The 23,569-nt window shown below is 40.6% G+C and overlaps 2 protein-coding genes across 2 annotated transcripts; one reads left to right on the top strand and one right to left on the bottom strand.

Annotated features, from left to right (window-relative positions):
- Window positions 1-4,713: 4,713 nt before the first annotated feature.
- On the bottom strand, window positions 4,714-5,408 carry LOC130844552 (ZAR1-like protein; the record flags this gene model as incomplete). The annotated part of the gene is made up of 1 exon (XM_057720739.1): window positions 4,714-5,408. A coding segment is annotated over one exon (525 nt), but the record flags the coding sequence as incomplete, so codon positions are not given.
- Window positions 5,409-5,415: 7 nt separating this feature from the next.
- On the top strand, window positions 5,416-6,325 carry LOC130844551 (protein ZAR1-like). Its single transcript, XM_057720738.1, has 2 exons — window positions 5,416-5,944; window positions 6,222-6,325. Exons 1-2 carry the CDS (start codon window positions 5,416-5,418, stop codon window positions 6,323-6,325), a joined length of 633 nt encoding a protein of 210 aa, XP_057576721.1.
- Window positions 6,326-23,569: the final 17,244 nt, after the last annotated feature.

The following is a 23,569-nucleotide window of genomic DNA, read 5'->3' as shown; positions in this document are numbered from 1 at the left end:
AATTTTTAATAAAAGAAAGAAAAATAAAACAGACGTGAGCCCACACATAAATTTGGGTTAAAGTGTAAGTATCCGAAATCCTCTCAAACTTACCTGACTCTTACTTCCCGACTGTACCACCACACCATAATTCCCTCAGCCCTCTTTCTCATCTCATATTTCCCTCTCACAAGCATATGAATCTGATGTAAAGTGTTCATGTTATGATCTCCAACTCACTTAGCCTATGAGGATCAAAGTAAATTACCATCTATTAAGCAACAACAGTTAGCTGGAAAGAAACTTGATTTAGGAGTCAGAAAACTTGGGTGCTATTCAATTCATCTATTTTCCAATCTCATATGCTGTCAAGCTGAAGTACTGAGAACAGTGCCTGTAGCTGAAAACTGAATTTCTCATCATTTTAGTAGTAATTGATTTAAAGATCTAATAAAAGCCATTGAAGATTCAAAATAACATCTTTGGTTCATGTCAAGATGTGCCAACTACAAAATGCTATGAAATCAATACAACCTTGGAGGGAAACTGCAATTGGCTAAGAAAACTTTAAGAGATTTTCATGACAGTTGTGCACAGGTGACAAAAATGACAAAGGTCACAGATTTAGTGAACTGTTACAAACAAAATAAAAGATATGAAACACTTCTCCTTAATACACAATGACTTTTAACTCATTTCCTGTGAAATACAACAGACACTTCATCTGTGCTGATATTTTTATTGAACATGGGACTTTTCCAGTTTCATTGTTTGTATTTTAAGCATAATCTTAAAGACTGGAAGGTAATGTAAAGGATGTGTCAACTCAAAAAATATTTGTTAACATTTCCCTAAATGTTCTAATAAAATTAAGATCTTAATGCCATTGTTATTGATTCTACAGAGTCTATGTTGTTTTTCATACGCACCAAAAAAATGGGAGTGGGGGAGTCAAAAAATAGCAGGAGATGAAAATAAATAACCTGCCGAAGACTCCAGATTCTACTTTCTCTCATAAGTGTTTGTTCTTACTATCCTTATCACTCACTACTCATGTTCCCAGAGCACCAATTCTACAAGAGGCTGGCTGGGATTTAGGATTCAAACAAAAGAATTAGAACCTCTGACAACCTTGGGTTCCCACTCCAGCATGGCAAGAGCTGGCTGGCACTGGGTGGCAGGCACCCTCTAAAAGAATCATGAGCTCTCTAGCACGACGCGTTTCCACCTGACCCATTTTTCTTCATTTATGTTCCTACTTGATCACTGTAGGGCTTCTCTACAGGACTGAGCCTTAAGAAACTCCCAACATGTAATGGCCTGAAAGAGAAAGACAAATTTTCCAAGGAAGTTGAGAAGAAGGAGTCAGAGATAGGAAGACAACTTGGAAATGAGGTGAATAGAGTGTTTTTAGAAGAGGAGAGTGACGAACTGTTTCAAATGTTGCCAAGAGAGCAAATGAGACAAAAACTGAGATAAACCCACTGGATTTAGAGGCTTAGAAGTTGGTAATTTTATCTTTTTTGTGGGTTTTTTATTTTGTTTTTGGTGGGGTTTTTTTGTTTTTTGTTTTTTGTTTTTGGTTTGGTTTTTGTTGTGGTTTTGGTTTTGGTTTTTTGTTTGTTTGTTTAAGTTGGGCCCTGAAGCTATATAGAAGTGAGTTTAGGAGTTTCAGAAATTACTGAATTGAGTAACGCTCCCCAACCACCACCCTTCAATTCATGTCCCCCTGGAACTCGTGAATGTGACCTTGTTTGGAAGTCAAACCTTTGCAGATGCAATTGAGTTAAGATGAGGTCATACTAGATTAGGTAAACCCTAATCCAATGTCTCTTGTCCTTATAGAAGAAAATTTGGACACAAAGAGACATCAGAGAGGAGAACACCAAGTGAAGACAGACAAAAATTACATCTACAAGCCAAGAAATGCAAAGGATTGCTGGCAACACCAAGAGAAGAGACAAGGAAGGATTCTTCCTTAGAGCCTTCAGAAGGAGCAACACCTATGCTGACAACTTGATTTTGGACATCTAGCCTCCAGAACTGTGACAGAATAATGTCTGTTGTTTTACACTACCAAGTTTATGGTGCTTTGTTACCATAGTTCTAGGAAGTTAATACAGGGAATGAGGAAATCCAAACCATGAGTATAGAATTATTTAAGGAAGTTTGGCTATAGGTGGAAGAAAAAGAGTGCTACCAAGAAAGAGAGAATCAAAAATTGATCACAGTATTTGGACATTATGTGCCTTTTTCCAGAACTTCTTGGCTGCTGCAGTGCAGGTATAGAGAAATGAATAGTAGGGTCCACTTAAGGTTGGAATTTCATCAGATGGTTATGATGGAAAGACAAAGGGATGAAGGAATTTGTAGATTCATAGCAGTGTTACTGAAATGAAGAACTGTGGACTCCAAACTGGCTAAGGAGGGAAATAAAGAAAATAGGGAATTGATGGACTGGGAGAAAGTAAAGGGGTCGAAGAACGAGAAATTCCCATTAAGTCCATGTTATGGACTGAATTGTATCCTCCCAAAATTCATATGTTAGAGCTCTAACCCCCAATGTGACTGTATTTGGAAATAGGGCCTTTTAAGAAGATAATCAAGGTTAAATGAGCTCATAAGGGTGGTGCCGAGACCAGCTCGGCGACTTGAGGTGAATGACGGGTGCCGCAAGCTTGAAGAAGACACAGACACAGACTGAAGAGAAAGATGGGACCGGGGGACTCAAGACCTCTAGGATCAAGAGCCCTGCTGACTCATCCCAGGTTGCTTTTATTGAGTTCGTGCGCTAACATTCTCAGGTTACACTCATAAACAATCAAAGGCCTCACATGACTGGGGCAATGATCCTTGTTTGCCTCCTGGGTCCGAGCTGAGCAGGTGTGGATTTGAGCTGGGTGTGGAGAGCAAAACAGCCCTAGGGGCAGGAGACCTCTCTCAGATATTGGGGGTCTGTGCCCCACCCGTGTTGGCCCCTCTGCGACTGTGCCTGTCTTAGGTTGTTCCTCCCTTGAGGAATCTTACCCATCTCTGGCTAACCAGTCATCCTCCAGGGCCAAACACGGTGATATAAGGAAGGCTCTATGCACCACCCCTGTTGGCCCCTCTGCGGCTGTGCCTGTCTTAGGTTGTTCCTCCTCTGAGGAATCTTACCCGTCTTTGGCTAACCAGCCATCCCTCAGGACCAAACAGGGTGATATTAGTCTCCACGCCCCGCACCCTCAGCTCCTCCACTGCTCAAGCAGGACATTCTGAATCCCATCGCTCGGCCCACATACTTCAACATTTTCAATGTTTCAAAAAGGTTCCCGAATGTCTTCCCACAGGGTGGGACCCTAATCCAACAGGACTGGTGTCCTTGTAAGAAGTAGAAGAGACACCAGAATTCCTAATCCCGCTCTTATCTAGCTGCTGTGAAATATTCTGATTTTTACATGTTTGCTAAATTTTTATTTATTTATTTATTTTTTAATAAATAAACAAATTTATAAAATAGGAAAAAAAGAAAACAGAAGCCTTCTCCCATCTCATTATATAGCCCCACCAAAAAAGGACAGCTAAGTTTACTAAGTACCTGTTACAGATAATAACCTAAGTGCTTAGCATGTATCAGCTGCTTTAGTCCTCACATCACCACCACCAAGAACAGTTACTATTATTGTCCCCATTTACAGAAGAGTCATTGAAAGACAGCATGTAAATAACTTGCCCACAATCATGTGTCTTCCAAGTATCACACCAAGGATTTGAAGTTAGGTAATTTGAGTCCAGAATATGTTCCAGTTATACCTCTCTGTTCCCTACAACCCACAGCTCAAAGAAATCTAAAACTCATCATTTATTTCACCAGCACCCACTTCTAATCCTGTGCATTACATTTTCAAACATTATCTGGAGTGGATGTATTTCTCTCCATCTCCAGTCACCCACTCTTTTCCAAGCCATCATTTTGTTCATGTTTTCATTAACCTCCCAACTGGTCTCCCTCCTTCTACTCTACCTGGTCTTCTCTCATAGCAGTATGTTTTTTATGGTAAGAATCTGATGTCAGTGCCTTGTTTACACCCTTTCATAGGCTGCCATATGCTTGATCTGAGCCCTGTCTTCTCCAGCCTATGCCTGACATGAGCCTTAGGGCTCTTGTTCCTGAGACATGCCAAGTACACGTCCTACCCCCTCTCCAGGATCTTCGCTCTTTCTGTTTTACTGGATCAAAATCATCTTCTCCTCTCCATGTTCCCCCTCATCCTGCAGGTCTCAATTCTCATGTCACTTCTTTTCAACAACTTTATATAAAAGAGTTACTCTTGTATAGTCTCATTTCTTTCATCGTACTTAACACATCTGAATCTGAGAAAAAATACAAATATAGTAGTTAAGGCCATGGAGAATGTACTAGTCTACCTAGGTTCAAATTCTGGCTTTACCCTATAATCTCCCTGTGGCTCCCTCTCCTCATTTATTAAAAAGGAGTACAGTAAGACTGCTGTGATGAGTTACAACAATGCCTGGCATATACTAAGTGCTATTTAAGCATTTGCTATAATGATTATAGCAAATGCTTAATTGTCTCTGTTGCTAGCACTTAGAACACCCAGTTTACAGAAGTTTGTCAAATGAATGACTATTGTTCCTCTTCATTGTTCCGTTCATATTAGTGATAGGATCTACCATTTCCCAATGTTTTATTGATGTTTTACCCCAGGATCATCAATTAATGTGCCTTCATGGTCTATTTTACATGCATTTATTTTATTCTAGTCACATTGATAACTGTCATACAACCTACAAAAAGTACAAAAGCCTAAACCATTTTCCAATACCAGTCAGAGCCAAGTTGCAGTAGAGGAAATATAAGTTACAAGAAGAGTTCAGATGTCCTGTACAAAGCATACTGCCTGTCACATGATGTATTTAAAGCTGTAAATATTGCCACAGGAGAATCTCTTGTCTTTGCAGCGGCCACACAGTTCCTGCCGATGAGGCCTCCTTAGATCGATGTGTCTTTTCTTTTGAGGACAGGAACAACGAGACTGTGAACAGGTCTGGCATTGGATCGCTTCTACTCGGTAAGGGTTATAACTCTTTTGGCATTTGCAACAGAGTTGTTTGAAATAAACCTTATTAGTTCCAGAAATGCACCACACATAAGCACTCTCCCATCTGGTCTTACAATCTTTACAGTGAAAATAGCCATATTTTGGTTCTAAAAACTGGAAGTTGGGCTTCTGGAGCGGCTCGCTGGCGTCTCCTTGGGCTTGTTTGCTCTTCCTTTCCCGAGGACTCGAGGTATCTTCCTCCCCCAACTCCTCTCGCTGCTGGAGTTCCTCCCGCTGGCCCTCTTCCGACCTTGGTGGTGTTGGTGGTGGCAGCTGCTGCAAGCTGGCCTCTGGAGGACCCGAAAGCGCCCCCCTCTCCGGATGAAGAAGGCGGATGAAGGTGGAAGGCAAACCGAGGACACAAACAGACTGCCCCAGGATATTGCACTGCTTCTGGGTGCAGGGTGGACGGATGGAGCGCTTCGTCCGTGTTCCCTACAGCTTGTACCCAGGCTATGGGAACACAATGCCTTTGAGCCAGCCTGGACTCTCTGAACACATACAGCCTGACTGGAGGCAAAACAACGGTCCCCCCGCTTTCCTGGCAAGGCCGGGGCTGCTTGTGCCTTCCAACGCCTCCGACTACTGCGTGGGCCCTTACAAGAGGGCCCAGCTTAAGGCCATCCTCTCCCAGATGAACCCCAGCTTGAGCCTGCAACTGTGCAAGGCCAACACCAAGGAGGCTGGCGTGCAGGTGAGCCCACGGGTGGACAAGTCCGTGCAGTGCTCGCTGGGGCCTCGCACCTTGCACAGCCGCTCCCCCTGGGGCACCACAGGCCACAAGGTACCCGTGTCAGCCTGGGGAGTCTATTCACCAGTGATGGGCCGTAGGGGCCTGGTGCGGCTGCGGAAGGATGGGGACGGTAAATTTTTATTTTTAATGCTATGTTAAATTGACAAATTCCGTGGTTCAGTTTTGGCCTATGGACTATCATCTACAGTGCCTGCCCCAGATTCCCTCCATGTCCACAATTTCAGTTGCTAACTCAACATCAATGTTTAACAAATTTTCTTCCCCTCTAACTTATATAGCCAATCCTCTAACCAATATTTCTATTTGAGGACCTCAGTACACCTCAAACGCAACATGTCTACAGGTCTCATGATTTCACTCTTCAGATCTACTCCTTCCTCTTCCAGTGTTCCTAACCTCAGCGAGTAGCACCCTTGTTCCTCTGCTTGTGAAAGCCAAAATTCTAGAAGTCTCTCTCAACAACTCCCTGTCCCTCAACCTTCATATCTAAACCCCATGATCTTATCTCCTAAGCATCTCTCAAATCTGCCCTCTCCTAGCTACTATTTTATTCCCAGCTACCATCATCTCTTCACCACCACAATGGAATACTTTATTAGCTGATCTTTCAACATTTACTCAGTTTGAATTCAATTCAATCATTTCTCAACTGCATACAGTGTGATCTTTCCAAAACATACAACTGATCATGCGCCCATGCTTTCCTTCTCCCTCCAGCCACCTCAATAGCTTTCCACATTCCCAAAATCCGTAATATAGCCTACAAGTCCCCATGTGTTTGAGTCCCTACACACCCACCCACACCTCTTCATAGTCCCCACCCCCCCCACCCCCCATATTCCAGTCACACTCACACTGACCTTCTTTCGGCTTTTTGAATGTACCATATTAGTTTCCGTCGTGGGATCTTTGCACATGCTGAAAAGGTCTTCCTTTCATCCACAAGCCGCTCTCCCTACCCTTTTCCCAAATAAACTCTACCCATTTTTGGATCTTAGCTCAAGCACCACTTACTCAATAAGCCTTTAAGACCTAGTCTAAGTCTTTGCTGTTACCCTCATAAAAATGTGTCTTCACTTAAGAGCCTTATCTCAGTCTGTAATTAAATATTCTTCAGGGTGATTATGTGATTAATCTCTGTCTCCCCTACTAAGTGAAAGTTCCATTTATTCATCACTATTAATAGACTAGTTATATTTTTTTATCATCCTTGATTTCTGTTGCCTAGCATAGTACATGGCACATTATAGGCAGTTAATAATTGTTTGCTGAATTACTGAAAGGCTACATTCTTTCTAAATAAAACTGCCTTGCCCATAGCCACTGAGAAAGAGGCAAGCAGTCACATTTTTTGCCATAATGCAAGCACACTACCTACCATGGCTGGTTAGACCTAAAGGAGTACAGTCCTCCCTCAGTGTCCATGGGGGATTGGTTCCAGGACCCCAAAAGATGCCAAAATCCAGGATGCTCAAGTCCCTTATATAAAATAGCGTAGTATTTGCATATACCTTATGTCATCCTCCCACATACTATAAATCATCTCTAGATTATAGTACCTAATACAATGTAAATTCTATGTAAATAGTTGTAACTACAATGTAAATTTTATATCAATAGTGCTCACACATGGCAAATTCAAGTTTTTCTTTTTATAACTTTCTGGAATTTTTTTCCCCAAATATTTTCTAGCCATGGTTGGTTGAATCCATAGATATGGAACCAGCAGATATGAAGGGTGACTGTATCTCTTTATTAGTTACTTTTCGCTGTATAGCAAACTATGCTAAAACTTAGTGGCTTAAAACAACAGTCATTTATTTAGTTCATGATTAAACAGGGCAGCAATTTGTGCTGGAATATACTGGTTGATCTGGCTGATCTGGGCCAGGCTTGGTTAGGCTTACTTGTGAGTCTGCAGTAAGCTGCCAAGTGGCTGGAGGCTGGCTAATCTAAGGCGGCTTATCTCTGTCACTTGGTCTCTCAACTTCCATCAGCCTAGCCAAGGCGTATGGCAGAGTTCCAAGAGGAACAGAGAAAGGGCTTAAAGCTTCCAAAGGACCAAGTGTACAACCTCACTTCTGTTTCCTCCTACTAGCCAAGGCAGGTCACAAAGCCAGCCCAGATTAAAGGATAGAGAAACAGACTCCATCCTGTGATGAAAGAAGGGATAAAATCACATTGCAAGTATGTGGTTACAGGGAATTGTGGCTCTTTCTGCCATGGCAATCTGCCATACCATCTATTGGTTAGCCGATGACTTATGGCATGATATGGAATACAAAGGTGAGCTAGGACAATAAGATCCTGGCTCTCAGGAATCAGAATGCAGAAACACAGGACTGAGCAAGGTAGAGCAAGACTGAAGCTAAAAGGAGTCTTTCAGCTGGAGACGAAAGAGCAACTACAATAGGCCACATACCAGCCAAAATTATAAAGGAACTAAAGCAGAGGAAGTTGGTAGAGAAAGAATGGCTTAGACACCAGAATGATACAGTGATTCCATGGAAGGGACCCTGAGAAAGATCGAGAAAGAAGCTGGAAACTAGACCTGTTTTAATTCCACTCAGCCTTTCACTCCCAGTTCTAATCCATACATAGCCCTACAATAAGCCCCATTTTATTCAGGCTGAGTTCTTTGCAACCAAAAGTCTAACCAGATCATTTTTTATGAGAAATGTACATGCAATCTTTTTTTCTTTTTCTTTCTTTCTAAACACAATTATGCCACCCACTCACTTACCCTTTTAAAAAAAAAATGCTTCTTTGGATGTATGAATAAATCTTGTGATTGGGAGAAGCAAGAATTTGATAACAAAAGCTTTAAAACAGTATAGTACACCAAAGAGATGCAAGTGACAAAATACAGTTAATTTTCATGAACAAAAATTCCATGAATTTTCTTGTAGTCATATTCAACTTTCACTCTGTGTAGGGCCCATGTTCAGACAGAGATGTGCAGGAGATACCCCTTTCAGGTCCATGTTGCTATTCTCCGGTGTTTTCCATTTGGGAACCACCAATACAAAGAAACAGAGGCTTCATTACAAGATGTAAACACTGCAATCTGCATGAAGGAAATCATATTACAAGCTAAATATTACCCATTTGGATTTGCAGTCAAGTTACAGTCCACTAAATCCTAAGTACTTTTCTTTCCAGCCAAAGCTATATTGCATTTCAACTCTCTTGTTAGAAACTGATGCTAGGAATTGACAAGATAATAGGATGGAGAAAGTTTTCAGATCTCATTTACAGCAGATGGGAGAAGGGTCAGTTTCCTGGGTAATGAAGCATTGTCTGGTTGCCCCTAAATCACTCCAAACTCTGCCTGGTCCCCAGAGGCTTAGAAAGCATCTGCTTTATCACTATCCTTCAGAGAATTATTCTAACACCTCCAAAAAGAAAAGTTGTAATAAGTGATCTGAGAATTGGGAAACACAAATACCAAACTTCAAATTTTGGTTTAAAAAAATAATCCACAATCATCCTTTTAAGAGAGAGAGAGAGACTTGCAATGCATAGAAACAGCTTTTAATTTATATCTAACACTATATCTCTTGTCTAATTTTTTCTTTCTCAAACTAATGTGTCTTGAAAGCTCCCACTGACAACCTGTTGCTAAGAAAACACAGTGGAAAAGTAAGGAGCGCTGCTTCTGCCCCTCATTCCAATTCTGCTCTCATGGCTGCACTCTTCCACCTGCGAACACTTCCCTCCAGCCTTACTTTACAGAAGACTGCCTGATCTTGAGAATCATGTGTTTGGCTTCCCTGGGAATGCAGGGGACATGATGTTGAGGATTAATAAAGGAAAACACAGCCCCTAATATTTATCTTTTAATTTCAGGATCAAATAGCTGTCTTTGATTCTCATGCTCGGTTCAGTTAAGCCCTCATAGAACCTCCTGCCATTTTGAAGGACAGAGGGCTTTTACAGAGCTCCCAGGATTTCTGAAATGACAATTTGTATACTATTATGAGTACCTAGATAAGAGACTTACTTGTCAGGCTCACCAGCATCCACAAATATAAAGAGAAACAGGATCTACCTGCAAACATCACTGTACTCCAGACAGACTGTCATAGTGAACCATATGAATCAGTCCAGAAATTTCTACTCTGTAAAAATTCATATAGGCCTAAAACCCTTTAACCCGGCTCTTTCAAGCCTTTATATCTTAGAGCAGTAAAAATCAGGAGGCTGAATAAATACTGTATGAAATCTGTAAGCCATATTTTACACGTTATTAAATGTCTGGCTTGCATCAGCTTGATTTATTTGAGTCCTGGTCTGTGATCCTAGGCTAATTCATAGTGATTAATTCATCATTCATGTCCTCATTGATTCTGAAAAGCTATCCCCACCTCCTTGATAGTTTACTCCACTACAACTCACATGAACTTCTCTATTTGCACAAATATTCTTTGGGCTTCTTTACAGATTTTTTTGCATGACCAGAGGAAAGGAAAAATGATTTCAAGAGATAGTGAAAAACATCTGCCCAGGGCTTCCTAGGTGGCGCAGTGGTTGAGAATCCACCTGCCAACGCAGGGGACACGGGTTCGATCCCTGCTCCAGGAAGATCCCACATGCCACAGAGCAACTAAGCCCATGCGCCACAACTACTGAGCCTGCACTTTAGAGCCCGTGAGCCACAACTATTGAGCCCACGTGCCTAGAGCCCGTGCTCCACAACAAGAGAAGCCACAGCAATGAGGAGCCCGCGCACCACAACGAAGAGTAGCCCCCACTCACCACAACTAAAAAGAAAGCCCGTGCACAGCAAAAAAAGACCCAACACAGCCAGTAAAATAAATAAATTTATAAAAAAAAAAAGAAAGAAAAAACATCTGCCCAGCCATGACTGGGTGGGGGAAAATAGTCCCATATCTTCATGCATACATGTGAAGTTTCTCATACTAAGGTATGTGGCAGAGAAGAAAAAATATTCAGTTTCTCTCTCTTTCTTAAAAGAAAGACTTTAGTGAACCTGTCTCAAATTTAACTCTTTTGTTCTGTTCCTAATGTAAAATATAATGGAAATGGTGGCAATACTATCAGTAGTGAAACTACTAATACTGCTATAAACTTTGTAACATTACCATATTTGTTATTACTCATTTTTAATATCCCCTACTTATTACCATATATTTATCAGCAGAAAATTTCTTAAAAGAAAAAGCCTTGTTGCCAGTGTTCTGGCATAGGAAGAAAGTAAGGAGTTAGGGACTGAGAAACATCTCCCTACTCCCAGGATTCAAGTGCTGGGTTGGGTGTGATATCTCCCAAGAGAAAAAGAAAAGAGGCACTCTTGGAGCTGCCCAAGTCAGGAGCAGCCACGCTGGGCCAGAGAAGGGCTCTGGGACTAAAATAGGAAGGTCTGTGTGAAGTTCTCCAGTAGCTGTGTTCACTCTATATTCACAGCACTCTTTTCATAATTATCCCAGAACCAGAAGCACTGCCCAACAGGTTCTCCTAAGAAGCTATAATGAATGTATTCTTAAGGTGGAGAGAAGCAGCTAGTGTGCTGCTCTGTGCAGCAGCAAGCTGAGGGTTTTTTCTTTTTTTATCTTGTTTTGTTTACATGTTTTGCTTTGGTTTCGACTGGGATTTGGATTTGGTTTGATTTGCTTTGGGTGACAGTTTTAATTCTGTTTTTCCACTTCTAATAATGTGTAAACATCTCCATTGGTTTGTTCCCCACTTTCCTGCTGTCTTCTCTATTTTTTTCTTTTCTCTTACTTACCCATCTTCTCTGACACCTCTCAAAATCCATTATGATTATCAATATACATTCCATTTATATGGTATTTATTATACAAAGTGCCCACACATGTCATTTGCATTTAAATCTTATAATAAGCTTATGTGATGTATATTATTGTCACCATTTTACAAATAAAGACAAGAGAGTTAAAACCAAATGCTTTCTTTTCACATCTAGTAACATTTAACATCATTGGATACTTGAAATCATTCTTAATTCTCTTAATTCTTACATCTTCCCAGTGAGGTAGGTATTATTAACTCTCCTTATGTTACAGAAGAGGAAACAAGTAACTTGCCTGCCATCACACAACTAGTAATTGGCATAGTCTAGGTTTTACTGAGGTTATATAACCACTAATGCCAGAGTCAGACTAAAACCCCTGTCTTCTGATTTTGAATCAGAAAACTATTGCAGTTCTTTTGTTTCCCCTTCAAGTCCTGTATCATGGCAAAACACATTTGACTGTTAGATTAGTTAAAACATTTGAAATAAAAAGTATTGAAAGGCATTATAATAAAAGGAAGTATTTTCTCTAGAGGTTATGCTTCACACACCAGAAAGCAGAGCAGAAACAGTTAAAAGACCCCACTGAAGCTGCCTCATCCCATAATGTATCTAGTGCTATAAAAATGAAAGACTTCTTCAGTTTCCTGGCCGCTTTGCTGTCTTAAAGGTGAAATGCCCTCAGGGTCCATAAATAGATTTTGTTCTTTCAGAGTGCTCAATGTTCCAAAGTGTTTTTTATCTCTAAAATATTAAGTAAACACTACAAAGTACTTAAATGGACTCTGGGGGTATCTCTGGTTTGATTCTGGCCCTTCGGCAAAGCTACTGAAGTATAGATCTGGAGAACTAATCAAAAGAAAACTAAATTCACAGCTTTCTTTAAATATTTTATAGCATAACGTGTTACTGTTTCACCTGCCAGCTGCCTCTGCTGGTTTATAAGCATCTGTCCTCAGCACATGGGTTGTACCACCCGCATGGTCATTGTGTCCACAAAAGCAAGACCCAGCGGCTGGGGACCAGCCAAAGAGAGGAAGGCATTGGCACCTGCCGGCTGCAGCCTCCTTTTCTTTTTCGACTTCCCCTCAGTAGGAAAGCACATTAGGAGCTGCTTGAGATGAACGATAATTTGCCATGGTTTCGTCATCTCTCTGGCAGCAGTGTCCACAAGGAGTGCTTAACATTGCACAGAGAAAATGGTTCCCAGCCATCAACTTCCTCCCCAGAAGCGGCCAACCAGTTCACAAATGGGGACCTGGAGAGTAGCACAGATGCCTTAGCTCAGACTCATCCCTGCTGTTGGGAAGAACAAAAATTGCCACTAAACACTTAGTGTGCCAACAGTATGTGTCAGTAGCATCATCATCTATACACAAAGGCTTTTTAATAGCAATTCTAAATGAAACTCCAACATATTCCCCACCCATCTGAACTCTTGAAGTTCCAAGAGCAAAATCATTCAGGGGATTTATTTTTGAGCTATGTCCTATACTCACTAAAGGAAGAAGCAAATAAAACACTTCTTCCACACTAGCAGGCAGACTAGTAGGCGCGCACACAAACATTGTGATGTTTTTTTCTAGATCTCTGCAATACTTACCATCAATTTAAGCCCCCAAAAAGGCTTTTGTGGTAGTTCAGAAAATATGAACTCTATTTCTCTTTCTGCCTCTTCAAATATCTAAGTTACTATTAGTTAGCATAGTAAGGGTACAAAAATACAGAGACCTCACGCTCACAGCATTTCTCCCCTTCTCCAAAACCCATATGTTGCTCTAAATGGTTCCCAGTTGCCTGGAAACACATGAGACTTGGATCCATCTGGCATGTAGTGTTGGGTCACACACAGCTCCTGGTATCTCTTTACATCCACTGATTTACATAAGGGATGAGGAACCTCCAAGACAAACAACTCAAATATGATCTGATGGACATAGATGGCATGTCTAGCCAACAAAGGTGAGGAGAAGGAGAAGGTAAATTTCCTTGGAGCCCTTCATATTCCCTAGAAAATAAATCATTCCAAGTGAAGATGGTGGTATCTGGCATGATACCTCAGCAACGCAGCCTAAAGTTTAGAGGAAAGTGTCAGTTATGGCCATCTTGAAATAGGTATTTGAACTTGCTCATACCCAGAAGAAAAGTGAAATAAAAGCAGCCTGGAGTTACAGCAGAGTATTATGGCCATTCAGGCCAGAGTGGATGGTGTGGTACCCGGTGGAGCAGTAACAACAGTGACTGACCCCTAATCACTTATGAAACACCTAGAGAACCACTGAGAAGACTAGAGTCTGAAGAAACTCAAGGGAGCGGGGTTGTCATCCTGCCTTGAGGTCAATGTTGGAGGTTATCCAGCCAGAAAAAAATTTGGAAGTGCATATTAATAGGACCATATTTATATCTTCTGGATATTGCAGGTTACTGAATAACATTTAATCAATCCTCAAATAGTTATTTCTAAAAGGTTATAGTGATCCACTCTCGAAGTACAACAGCTACTTTAAGTCCAGCATGAATTTCATGTGGGAGCCTATGTTTTCAGCTGTTCTGAGTTCTTGTCAAATCCCCAGTCATCCTTTCAGACAGGTAGTGTCCTGAGGTATCAATACATCTAGTAGTATCTGAAGCCCAACGCAGTATCTGTCTAGGCACATATTAACACAAATATCTCCATATACACTGATGTGGGGATTTCTAGAATATAAGATGATTGACTCTTTTGGACCCTGTATTTGCAAATCTTGTCCTTTTATCTTCAATGGTACCCTGAATTTGAAAAAAGCAATGTAAATTATAAAGAACACATGGTTTTGCTTTAATGGAAAGAATTTTTGAGCTTATTTCATTTCTTGACCAAGTCCTTTGAGATATGACATCAAAGAAGTAATGTACCCTGCAGCCCAAACATTTTGTTGCTATGACTTCTAACAGAATGATATCAAAAGTAATTGGAAAAGGTTTCAAACTTATGAGAAAAAGTTGTAATTACCCCATGTTCTGGCCCCCTTTACAACAAAACCCCTTTGAAAGAATTGCCTCCACTTCTTTTCCTCTCATTCTTTCCTGAATTCACTCCAATCTATTCTGTCTCACAAATTCTATATGGACAAATCCGATGTCAATTCTTAGTCCTTATTTTACTCACTCTATCAGCAGCAATTGGCACCTTTGTTCACTCTTTTTCTTTACTCCCAAATTTATTTCTCTGGCCTGGGCCCTCCCTTTCAGTCCAGATTCATGTATCCAACTGCCTATCTCACTTCTCTACTTGATGGCTAAGGCATTTCAAACTGAACATGTACAAAACCAAAGTCTTCATTTCTTCTTCCTTCACCCTGTTCCTCCTCCCTCAGTTTTCCCCAATCTCAATGTCAACTCTATTCCTTCGTGGGCCAAAAACCTTGAAGTCATCTTTGACTCCCCTCTTTTTCTCATACCTCATTATCAAATCCATCAGAAAATTATGTAAGACTAACCTTCAAATATATATCTAGAATCTGACCACTTCTTACCACCTTCATCACTGCTCCACTGCTCTAAGCTTCCATCATTTCTTATATGGATAGCTGCAATAGTCTCCTAGCTGATCTTCTTGTTCCACTTCGTTATTCCTCAACAGTCTTTCTCCACACAGAAGTCACAATGTTTCTGTTGAAGCACAATGAGATCATGTTACTTCTCCACTCAAAATCCTTGCACAGCTTGCAACCTATCACAGAGTAAAGTCCAGAGTTCTTCTTACCACGTCTACAAGGTCTGACAATCTGGGGCTCCCCATCTCTTTAATGTCATCTCCCACTATTCTCTCTCTCCTTTCTTCCACTGCAGCCATACTGGCCTAACTGCTGCTCCTCCAACACCCCAACCATGTTCCCATCTCAGAGTCTTTGCACTCACTGTCCCCATTACCTGCAGTCATCTTCTCCCACTGCCTGGCTCACTCTTTCCCTCCCTCCTGGTCTCTTCTCAAACATCTCTGATCAGAGAGGCCTTCTCTGACTCTCTTACTACTCTATATGGATAGAACACCCCCACTTCCACTCTCCTTCTTGCCTAGCTTTGCTTCTCCTCCAGAGCACTAACGATCGCCTGATGTAATTATTTGCTCCCCTCACATTAGAATGTAAGCTCCATTAGAGCAGGGATATTAACTTCTTTGAACACTGATATACCCCCATCATCCAGAACATTATTTCACTCATATATCACATCTCATCTCCTCCAAGACTTATATTTTTACACATCCTAACATCTCTAAATTGGAGATGCATCTTATAATATGCAACATTTTTTTCTTTCTTAGTAGTTCATATAATAGTGGTCTGTATTATAACTGACATCTTAGATTCAATGAAATATGGTATTTGCATTCAAAACATTTCAAATGAACAAATAAATTACATTTATCATATTTTCAGAAGAAATGTGGGGCTCAGGCTCTTGGGCAAAAGATTACTGAATTATAACTTAATGTACAATTTAATCTACTGATTTTGAATGCTTATCTGATTTGTACTGAAATAGGGGTAACAGAAAAAAATAGATTAAAAGCATCAAGAAAAGGAAATTGTCAAATTGAAATGGCCTAGAGTAAAAAGAGACAATATAGACATGATAATCACCAGAACTTATTAAAAAATCTAAGGTAATTAATCAAACAGACCTACATAACTCACTAGCCCCTGAGGGAAACACTATACGAACATATAAAACAAAAATTATTCATAATGGTAACCTGAGACCTAGCCATCTCGAAATGAATAAAATATTTAGTATGCTCCGTTCAAGCAGCAGAAAAAATAGATGGCACATTTGTGTTAGGTTTCCTTCCAAAAATGGTTAAAATAAAAATAATTAATTTGGCTTTTAAAGTGATAAAATTTAATAATCTGGAACATTCATTTCAGTGGCACACTTATGGCTCTCTTAATGATATCATCATCATCAGGGTAATTCTCAGAGAACTTCTATGGGTACTCACTGTGCATTTGAACTAAATTTCATCGAGACCCAATACAATCCCACACTAGAAGAAAATCTGGGAAACTGCAGAATTATTAAACCTTTCTACATGAATCTAATCTTACTTCTTATTTTCTTGATGCCCTGAGTTGAAATGTGTTGGAATACTACTAATCATTTCCTTGTGCTTACATATTACATGCTTCAGAACTTACTTTCACTCACTTTGTATGCATCCTGCAAGATGATGGAGGAAAAATTTTTCATAATTTTTAATTGTAATTCTTTCTACTATATTGTTTATACCACTTGTTAAGTTCTGTATATCATCATAAAGTTAGAAAAAATTTTATCAACATGAGAAAATAAAGTAAAAGTAAAGTCAATAGGTAAATCATGTGTAGTTGAGATGGGGGCGGGGTTGGGGCAGAGCTAAAAGTATCTTTCTGACTTCAGCTCCATATAAATGCAGTCTATTATTACAGTCTCATACTGTTCATATGAAGTCAGTATTATCAATAAAGCTAATTTTCCACATCTCAGTTATTAAAGTATTCATTTCTTGGTATATCTGCTAACACATCTTAAAACAGGGTATCTTAGTGGCTTGAATGAGAATCTATTATTCCCAGTAAGGAAAGAGTTTTCCACACGGCAAGCCTAACTGTTCTCTCTTCTTTCTCCAGACTATGTCAGCCACTAGAGGGACAAATTCAAGGGACTGGATGACTGTTGGATTACAGTGTGTGGTTCCAGTTTTGTGGTGTGTGTGTGTGTGTGTGTGTGTGTGTGTGTGTTTTAACTAACCCATTCATCCTTCCCTCTGGCCCCCAGCTTTTTGGAAAAGAATTGGATCACACCACCATAATCAGTAAGAAGGATGTATATAGCTAATTAGTCCCTTCCTTCATCCCCTTCATGTGATCCTATGAAGCTCAGGTGGCTAATGTCTTGGCCAACTCTTTTTTGAAGCCACTAAAGGCACCTGCCTTGTTAGGAATTTACTGTACCTTTTGCCTCAAGTGAACAGCAGAAAAGATGACTTTCTTTCAACTAGTCATTGATGATCTTCAATCTACGATTACAGCTCCTTTGGTCCTAAAATATAGTCCTACTCTTTAAGATTTATAAAACCCTGTGTGCCAAAAGCTATACCAAGTTCCCCAGGAGGCTGGGCCAACGGCTGATTCAGGTGGTGCCTCCCACCTCAGAGTGACTTTTTTGTCTCCCAGGACCCTCCCAATATTTAGAGCAGCCTCCTTTTTCTCCTTCAGCATTAAATGGTCATAAATCTAGTATCTGGGAGCCAAATTCTCAGGTCCAAGATCCCCACAGCCACCTCAAAAGACTCCTAGGAGACCTTAAGGAACTAGAACTACCAGTGCCTGACCCAATGTCCCAGAGGTCATGAGGAAAATATGCAAATTCACCTGTACCTGAATCCCACTGTATAAGCTTCAGCGTTAAAATCATAGAAACAACTAGCTAGTCAATTATAGGTGAATATTATCTAACACATATTCACATTCAAAACCATTCTGATACTATGATACATTTGCTCTAAACACTTACTCAAATCTTCTTTCACCTTAACTTTTCTGATGCTTAAACATATACATGGGTGGGTTTCTTCTTTTTCAGGTTGCAATTTACAATCTCCTCAAGAACGTTCAAACGTTCACTGTGCTATGTAGGGTAATACTAATCAAATAGAAAAGGGGAAAAGGCTTTCAACAAGACAGTTCTTTATTACTGTAATACAATTCTGAGTTCAACATACTCTATAAAAAAACCACTGCAGTTTGCAACTAGAAAGCACCGATGAAGCACAAAATGTTAACTATAACTCCTGATGCCCCAGGCATACATTAGTAGTCTTCCTTCCCCATCACAGTAGTGTGAGCCAACTCCTTCCTAACAGACTTCTGAATCATTCCTGACGAATGAGGATATCTCCCTGAAGGAGTCCCTCTGTGTGCTCACTAGACAGCTCTAGTTATCACCTGTTTTGTTATACCTTGAGAAAAGTATGGTCAGCTCAACTACCTTAATGCAAATACTGAGGAAATGGCTTTACTAATTACTGCTGAGTTGCAACTAGCATTAACTTCCATTTAATACGTATAACTATTAAGAAGTATTAATACCATCCTATGGCACTTTGACTGAATCTTCTGAATATGTTACAGCCTCTGGATTCACTGTTGTGAAGAATCCAGCTCAGTTCTCCAGATACAAAAACAGCTTGGGGGAGACTTTTCTCAAAGCAGCAATTCTAAAAAGGCCCATCATTCCCTCTACTGTCTTTACAAGAACATAACTCACCAATAGCCTGGAAAAGGCAGCTCTACATGCTTAATGCCTCACCATTTCTGGGTAAAGGAAGTAGAACATAGACGGGACCTCTGACCCAAGCTGGAAGAATGAGATTCTCTCTCCAAAAATTTAAAATTGGAACCCAGAGATTGAGTCAGTCAATTATGGTCAGGAAGCAGAGCAACCCTGTGTGAAAGCAATGAGTCGGCAGAGAAGCCAAAAAGAGAAAGCAGACTGTCTTAGTTATCTATTGCTGCATAACAAATTACTCCAAAACTCAGTGCCTTCAAACAACAAACATTTATCACCTCGGAGTTTCTGAGGGTCAGGAATCTGGGACCAGTTTAGGTGGGTGGTTCTGGTTCAGGGTTTCTCATAACACTATAGTCAAGCTATCAGCTGGGAGTGCAAGGATCTTAAGAGACCAGACTGGGGCCAAAGGATCTCCTTCTAAGCTCACTCACATGGTTGCTGGCAGACTTCAGTTCCTCCTGGGGTGAGCCCTTAGGGTGTTGGTTCCTTGCACCACCACATGGACTTCTTCCTAGGTCTGCTCATTAGATGACAGCTTGCTTCCCCCAGTACAAGTGATCCAAGAAAGAGAGAGAAAACACACATCCAAGATGGAAGCCAAAGTCTTTTTGAAATCTAATCTAAGTGACAGACCATCCCTTTGGCTACATTATAATCATTGGAAGTGAGTCACTAGGTCCAGCCCATACTGGGAGGAGATTACCCAAGAACATGAATACCAAGAGGGAACATCACTGGGAGCCATCTTAGAAGGTGCCTACCTGGGACTTCCCTGGTGGTCCAATGGGTAAGACTCTGTGCTCCCAATGCAGGGGGCCTGGGTTCGATCCCTGGTCAGGGAACTAGGTCCCACACACATGCTGCAACTGAGTCTGCATGCTGCAACTATGAGTTTGCATGCTGCAACTAAGAAGTCTGCACACCACAACTAAGAGTTTGTATGCCACCACTAAGAAGTCTGCATGCCACAACTAATACCCAAGACAGCCTAAATACATATTTAAAATAAAATAAAACATTTTAAAAAAAAAAGGTGCCTACCGCAGTCTATACCTATGGTTCCCAATGATTCACATCTCTCTAACATGCAAAATTCCCTCATCCCCTCCCAAAGCATCCAAATTTTCATCCTATTATAGCATGAGTTCAAAGTCTAGAATTCTGTCATCTAAATTAGATCCAGGTGCTGATGAAGCTTCTCAGGTGTAGTTCCTTAACTACAACTCAAATTGAATACTTCTTGATCAACAGACTTATAAAATTAAAGAGACAAGTTATCTGCCATCCCTCCCCATACACACACACACAAATACAATGAGGACAGGTATTGAAAAACTGGTATACACATTCCTGTCAAAGAGGGAAGAAATGGAATATACAAAGGATTCACTGGTCCATGGTAGTTCTGAAATCCAGCTGAGCAAATGTTGGATATCCCTTGATTAGATTTCAAGGTCTGGGAATAATCTTCCCTGACCCACAACTCTACCTCCTCAGTTGTTTATTCTGCCCTCTGAGTCTTCCTTCCTTGTATTGTGACATGTACCATGTGTTTACAGCCAAGCACCTATCACAGTGTCCTTCCTTCCAGTATAATCCTGGGGTCCAAAAGCCTCTCCTCTTTCCATACTGTCTCTTATCTCCCTAAGTCATGCTGGCAATGTTATGCATATATAACTCTCTTAAGAACTTTGTGGGTCTCCTGTGAATCATCTTGAGATTCACTCTATTAGATAAAAGCCACACTCAGAAATTTTGAAATAAGCTCCTCTCTTCCTTGAGCCTTGGCTGAGATTGATCTCGGGTAGCCTCAGCCTGCCGCAGCTTGAAGCAGGATTTCAGTTCTCCAGCCAGAGATTGAAGTCAGGCTGCAGCAGTGAGAGCGCTGAATCCTAGCCACTAGACCAGCGGCCAGTGACAAGGCCCTGGCCCTACTGGCTTTGTAGAAATGAATTCCCACAAAGAGACGGAAAGTAGTGAAACAAGTAAAGTGTTTATTAGGAGGAAAATGGATACATGTGAATAGACTGACATAGGCAGACTCAGAGAGAGAGTCGCACCCTCGTGGTAGTTTGAATTACTTACATGGGGCATTTCTTCCAGGTTTTCTTTGGCCAATCATCTTGTTTTACCTGCCTTTGAGTCCATATTTGGTTTATCTCAGGATCCTCCCCCTATATTTCTTAGCCAAGATGGATTCTAGCAAAGAGGCCTATGGGTAGGTTGACATCACTTACTATGGGGTGACACTCCTTCCCTTTTGACCTCCAAGGAGTCTTTCTGTACACGTACAGTTGAGAAGGTCTCCTTGACCTCAAGAATGAGAAATATGGGGTCTCTTAGCTGGACAGGGCTCAGCTTCTCTCTTGCTTCTGCTATTATCTTCATCTTGGAGTATCTGTCCACAGGGCACAAACCCCAGCTGCTCAGCCTGAGGCCCATCTATCTCTTGCTTCATGATAGCCAAAACACAATGAGTTTAGCTTTCTAGAAGCACTGTTGTTTCATTGAGAGGATCTGTGGGACACACCATTAATCTCTTTAAAGTGCCTTTTTTATGACTGAATACTACTCTGGAGCATGACCTTTGGTTTTAACTGAAGTTTTGACAGTCACATCCTTTGCTTTCTCTTTAGACTGCTGTTCTCTTGGCAGTGCCCTATATTTGATCGTTGATCAAAAGCCATTTCTTAATTTTGGTACCAGTCGCCATCTGGAAAAACAGAATTTTCAAAACTGTCAAGCCTTGGCTCTTTTATACTTAACATCCCTACTTCAATTTAATTCATTCCTTTCCTATTTTACTATAAGCAGCAAGAAGAAATCAAATAGCATCTTCAATACTTTGCTTGGAAACCTCCTAAGCTAGATCACCCAGTTCACAAAGTACATCTTCTACATTTCACATTACTAAAAGAAATGATGTTTTTAAGCTTTTTGCCAGTAAATAACAAGGATTCTCCTCTTCAGTTTTTGCCACAATTCACCCTCAGTCATAAAAGACCAAGAAGCCTCTATTAAGAGCTTCTTCGGGAACTTCAGAATTTCACTAACGTTTTGCTCAAATCCCAGTTCTGAAACCACTCCTACATTTTAGGCTTTCATCATGGCAGCACTCTACTTCTAGACACCAAAATCTGTATTCATTATTGCTGCATAACAAATTACGCCAAAAATTAGCAGCTTAAAACAACAAATATTTATTATCCCACTGTTTCTGGCGGTCAGGAATCAGAAGCACTTTGCTTCCATAATTTTGACTCAGAGTGTCTCATGAGGTTACAGTCAAGCTGTCAGCTAAGGCTGCAACTATCTCAAGATTCAACACTTCATTTGGGGATAAGATATCCACTTCTACGTTCTTGTGGCTATTGGCAGGCTTTAGTTACTCATGGGCTTTCAGACTGAGGGCCTCAGTTTCTCATAGGCTGTCGGACTGAGGACCTCAGTTCTTCCCCACACCATTTGGGCCACTCTAAATGGCTACTCCAACCATGGCACTTTGCTTCCCCCAGCACAAGAGCTCTGAGAGAGAGAAAGAGTATATATACCCAAGATTGAAGTCACCATCTTTTTTAACCTAACCTCCAAAGTAACATCCCCTTACTTCCACCTTTAGAAGTGGGTCAATAGGTTCAGCCCACATTCAAGGAGAGAAATTACATAAGGGCATGAATACCAGGAGGGGATGGCCTTTATGGACCATTTTAGAAGTTGCCTTTCACACAGACCCCAAAATGAGAGATGGAGACCATGTGGCAAGAGAGAAGGAAAGATCACCTGATGAATTTCCAGTCTCAGGAGAGATGGCTATTTCCAATAGTTGCATTCTGTGAGATTTTTCTGAATATTTAAAATAAATGCAACTATTCTTTAGCAAGCTTGATTGAATTACTGCTCTTTACAACCAAATTATTCCTAAGACTAAATCTCATTTTCTTGCAGAATCTGTACTGCAGTTTTGTGAGACTGAAAGCAAATATAACTTACCCCTCTACAATCTAAATAAGACTCACAATGTCTGAACTGACCTGCAGATATTGTAGATCAGGCATGTTCTGTATTCTGCTGACCCTGTCAGCAAAAAGCTCTCTGGCAGCACATTAAGGACAGCACACTTATATTAGAAGCTGCACTTTTAATTTCTGTGACATGTAATGAGGCAGTCTCACTAGCCAGAATATTTTATTAGGTCATAATGTGTTAAATGTGGTTTAATCAAGAGCTGCCATTAGATAGCTTTCCAATGAACTTCAGATGTAAGATGATCATATAACAAATCATCTGTGGAATCCCTCTGAAACTGTGCTAAGAAAGATGGATCAGCTATACAATACAAGTAATAATACCCTAATAACTAGTAATAATAATGATGAACATAGCTAACGTTTATTGAGCACACCACATAAGGTTCTCTAAAACTGAGGATGGCTGTACTAGAAATGCCCACCATTTTCTACTTACACACACACACCCTTTTTAGAAAACTAGACTGAGAAGCAGAATTTGCATGTAGTGGTTACTAAGTGCTAATATCTGAAATATTAATCTTCACAACCCTACAACTCATCTACCATTATATACCCATTTCAAAGCCATGGAAACTAAAGTATAGCCACACTGTGCAACCAGTCCCAGGTCTAA

This window comes from Hippopotamus amphibius, chromosome 2 (genome assembly GCF_030028045.1).
Source record: "Hippopotamus amphibius kiboko isolate mHipAmp2 chromosome 2, mHipAmp2.hap2, whole genome shotgun sequence".
NCBI lineage: Eukaryota > Metazoa > Chordata > Mammalia > Artiodactyla > Hippopotamidae > Hippopotamus > Hippopotamus amphibius.
Note: the sequence above shows the minus strand (reverse complement) of the source record. Positions and strands in the feature narration are given on the sequence as shown.

Excerpts from the sequence above, each read along its gene's own strand:
- LOC130844551 (XM_057720738.1), top strand. The coding sequence starts at position 5,416 with ATGAAGGTGGAAGGCAAACCGAGGACACAAACAGACTGCCCCAGGATA. Across the intron at positions 5,945-6,221 it reads GCTGCGGAAGGATGGGGACG|TGTTCCTAACCTCAGCGAGT; the intron begins GTAAATTTTTAT and ends TTCCTCTTCCAG.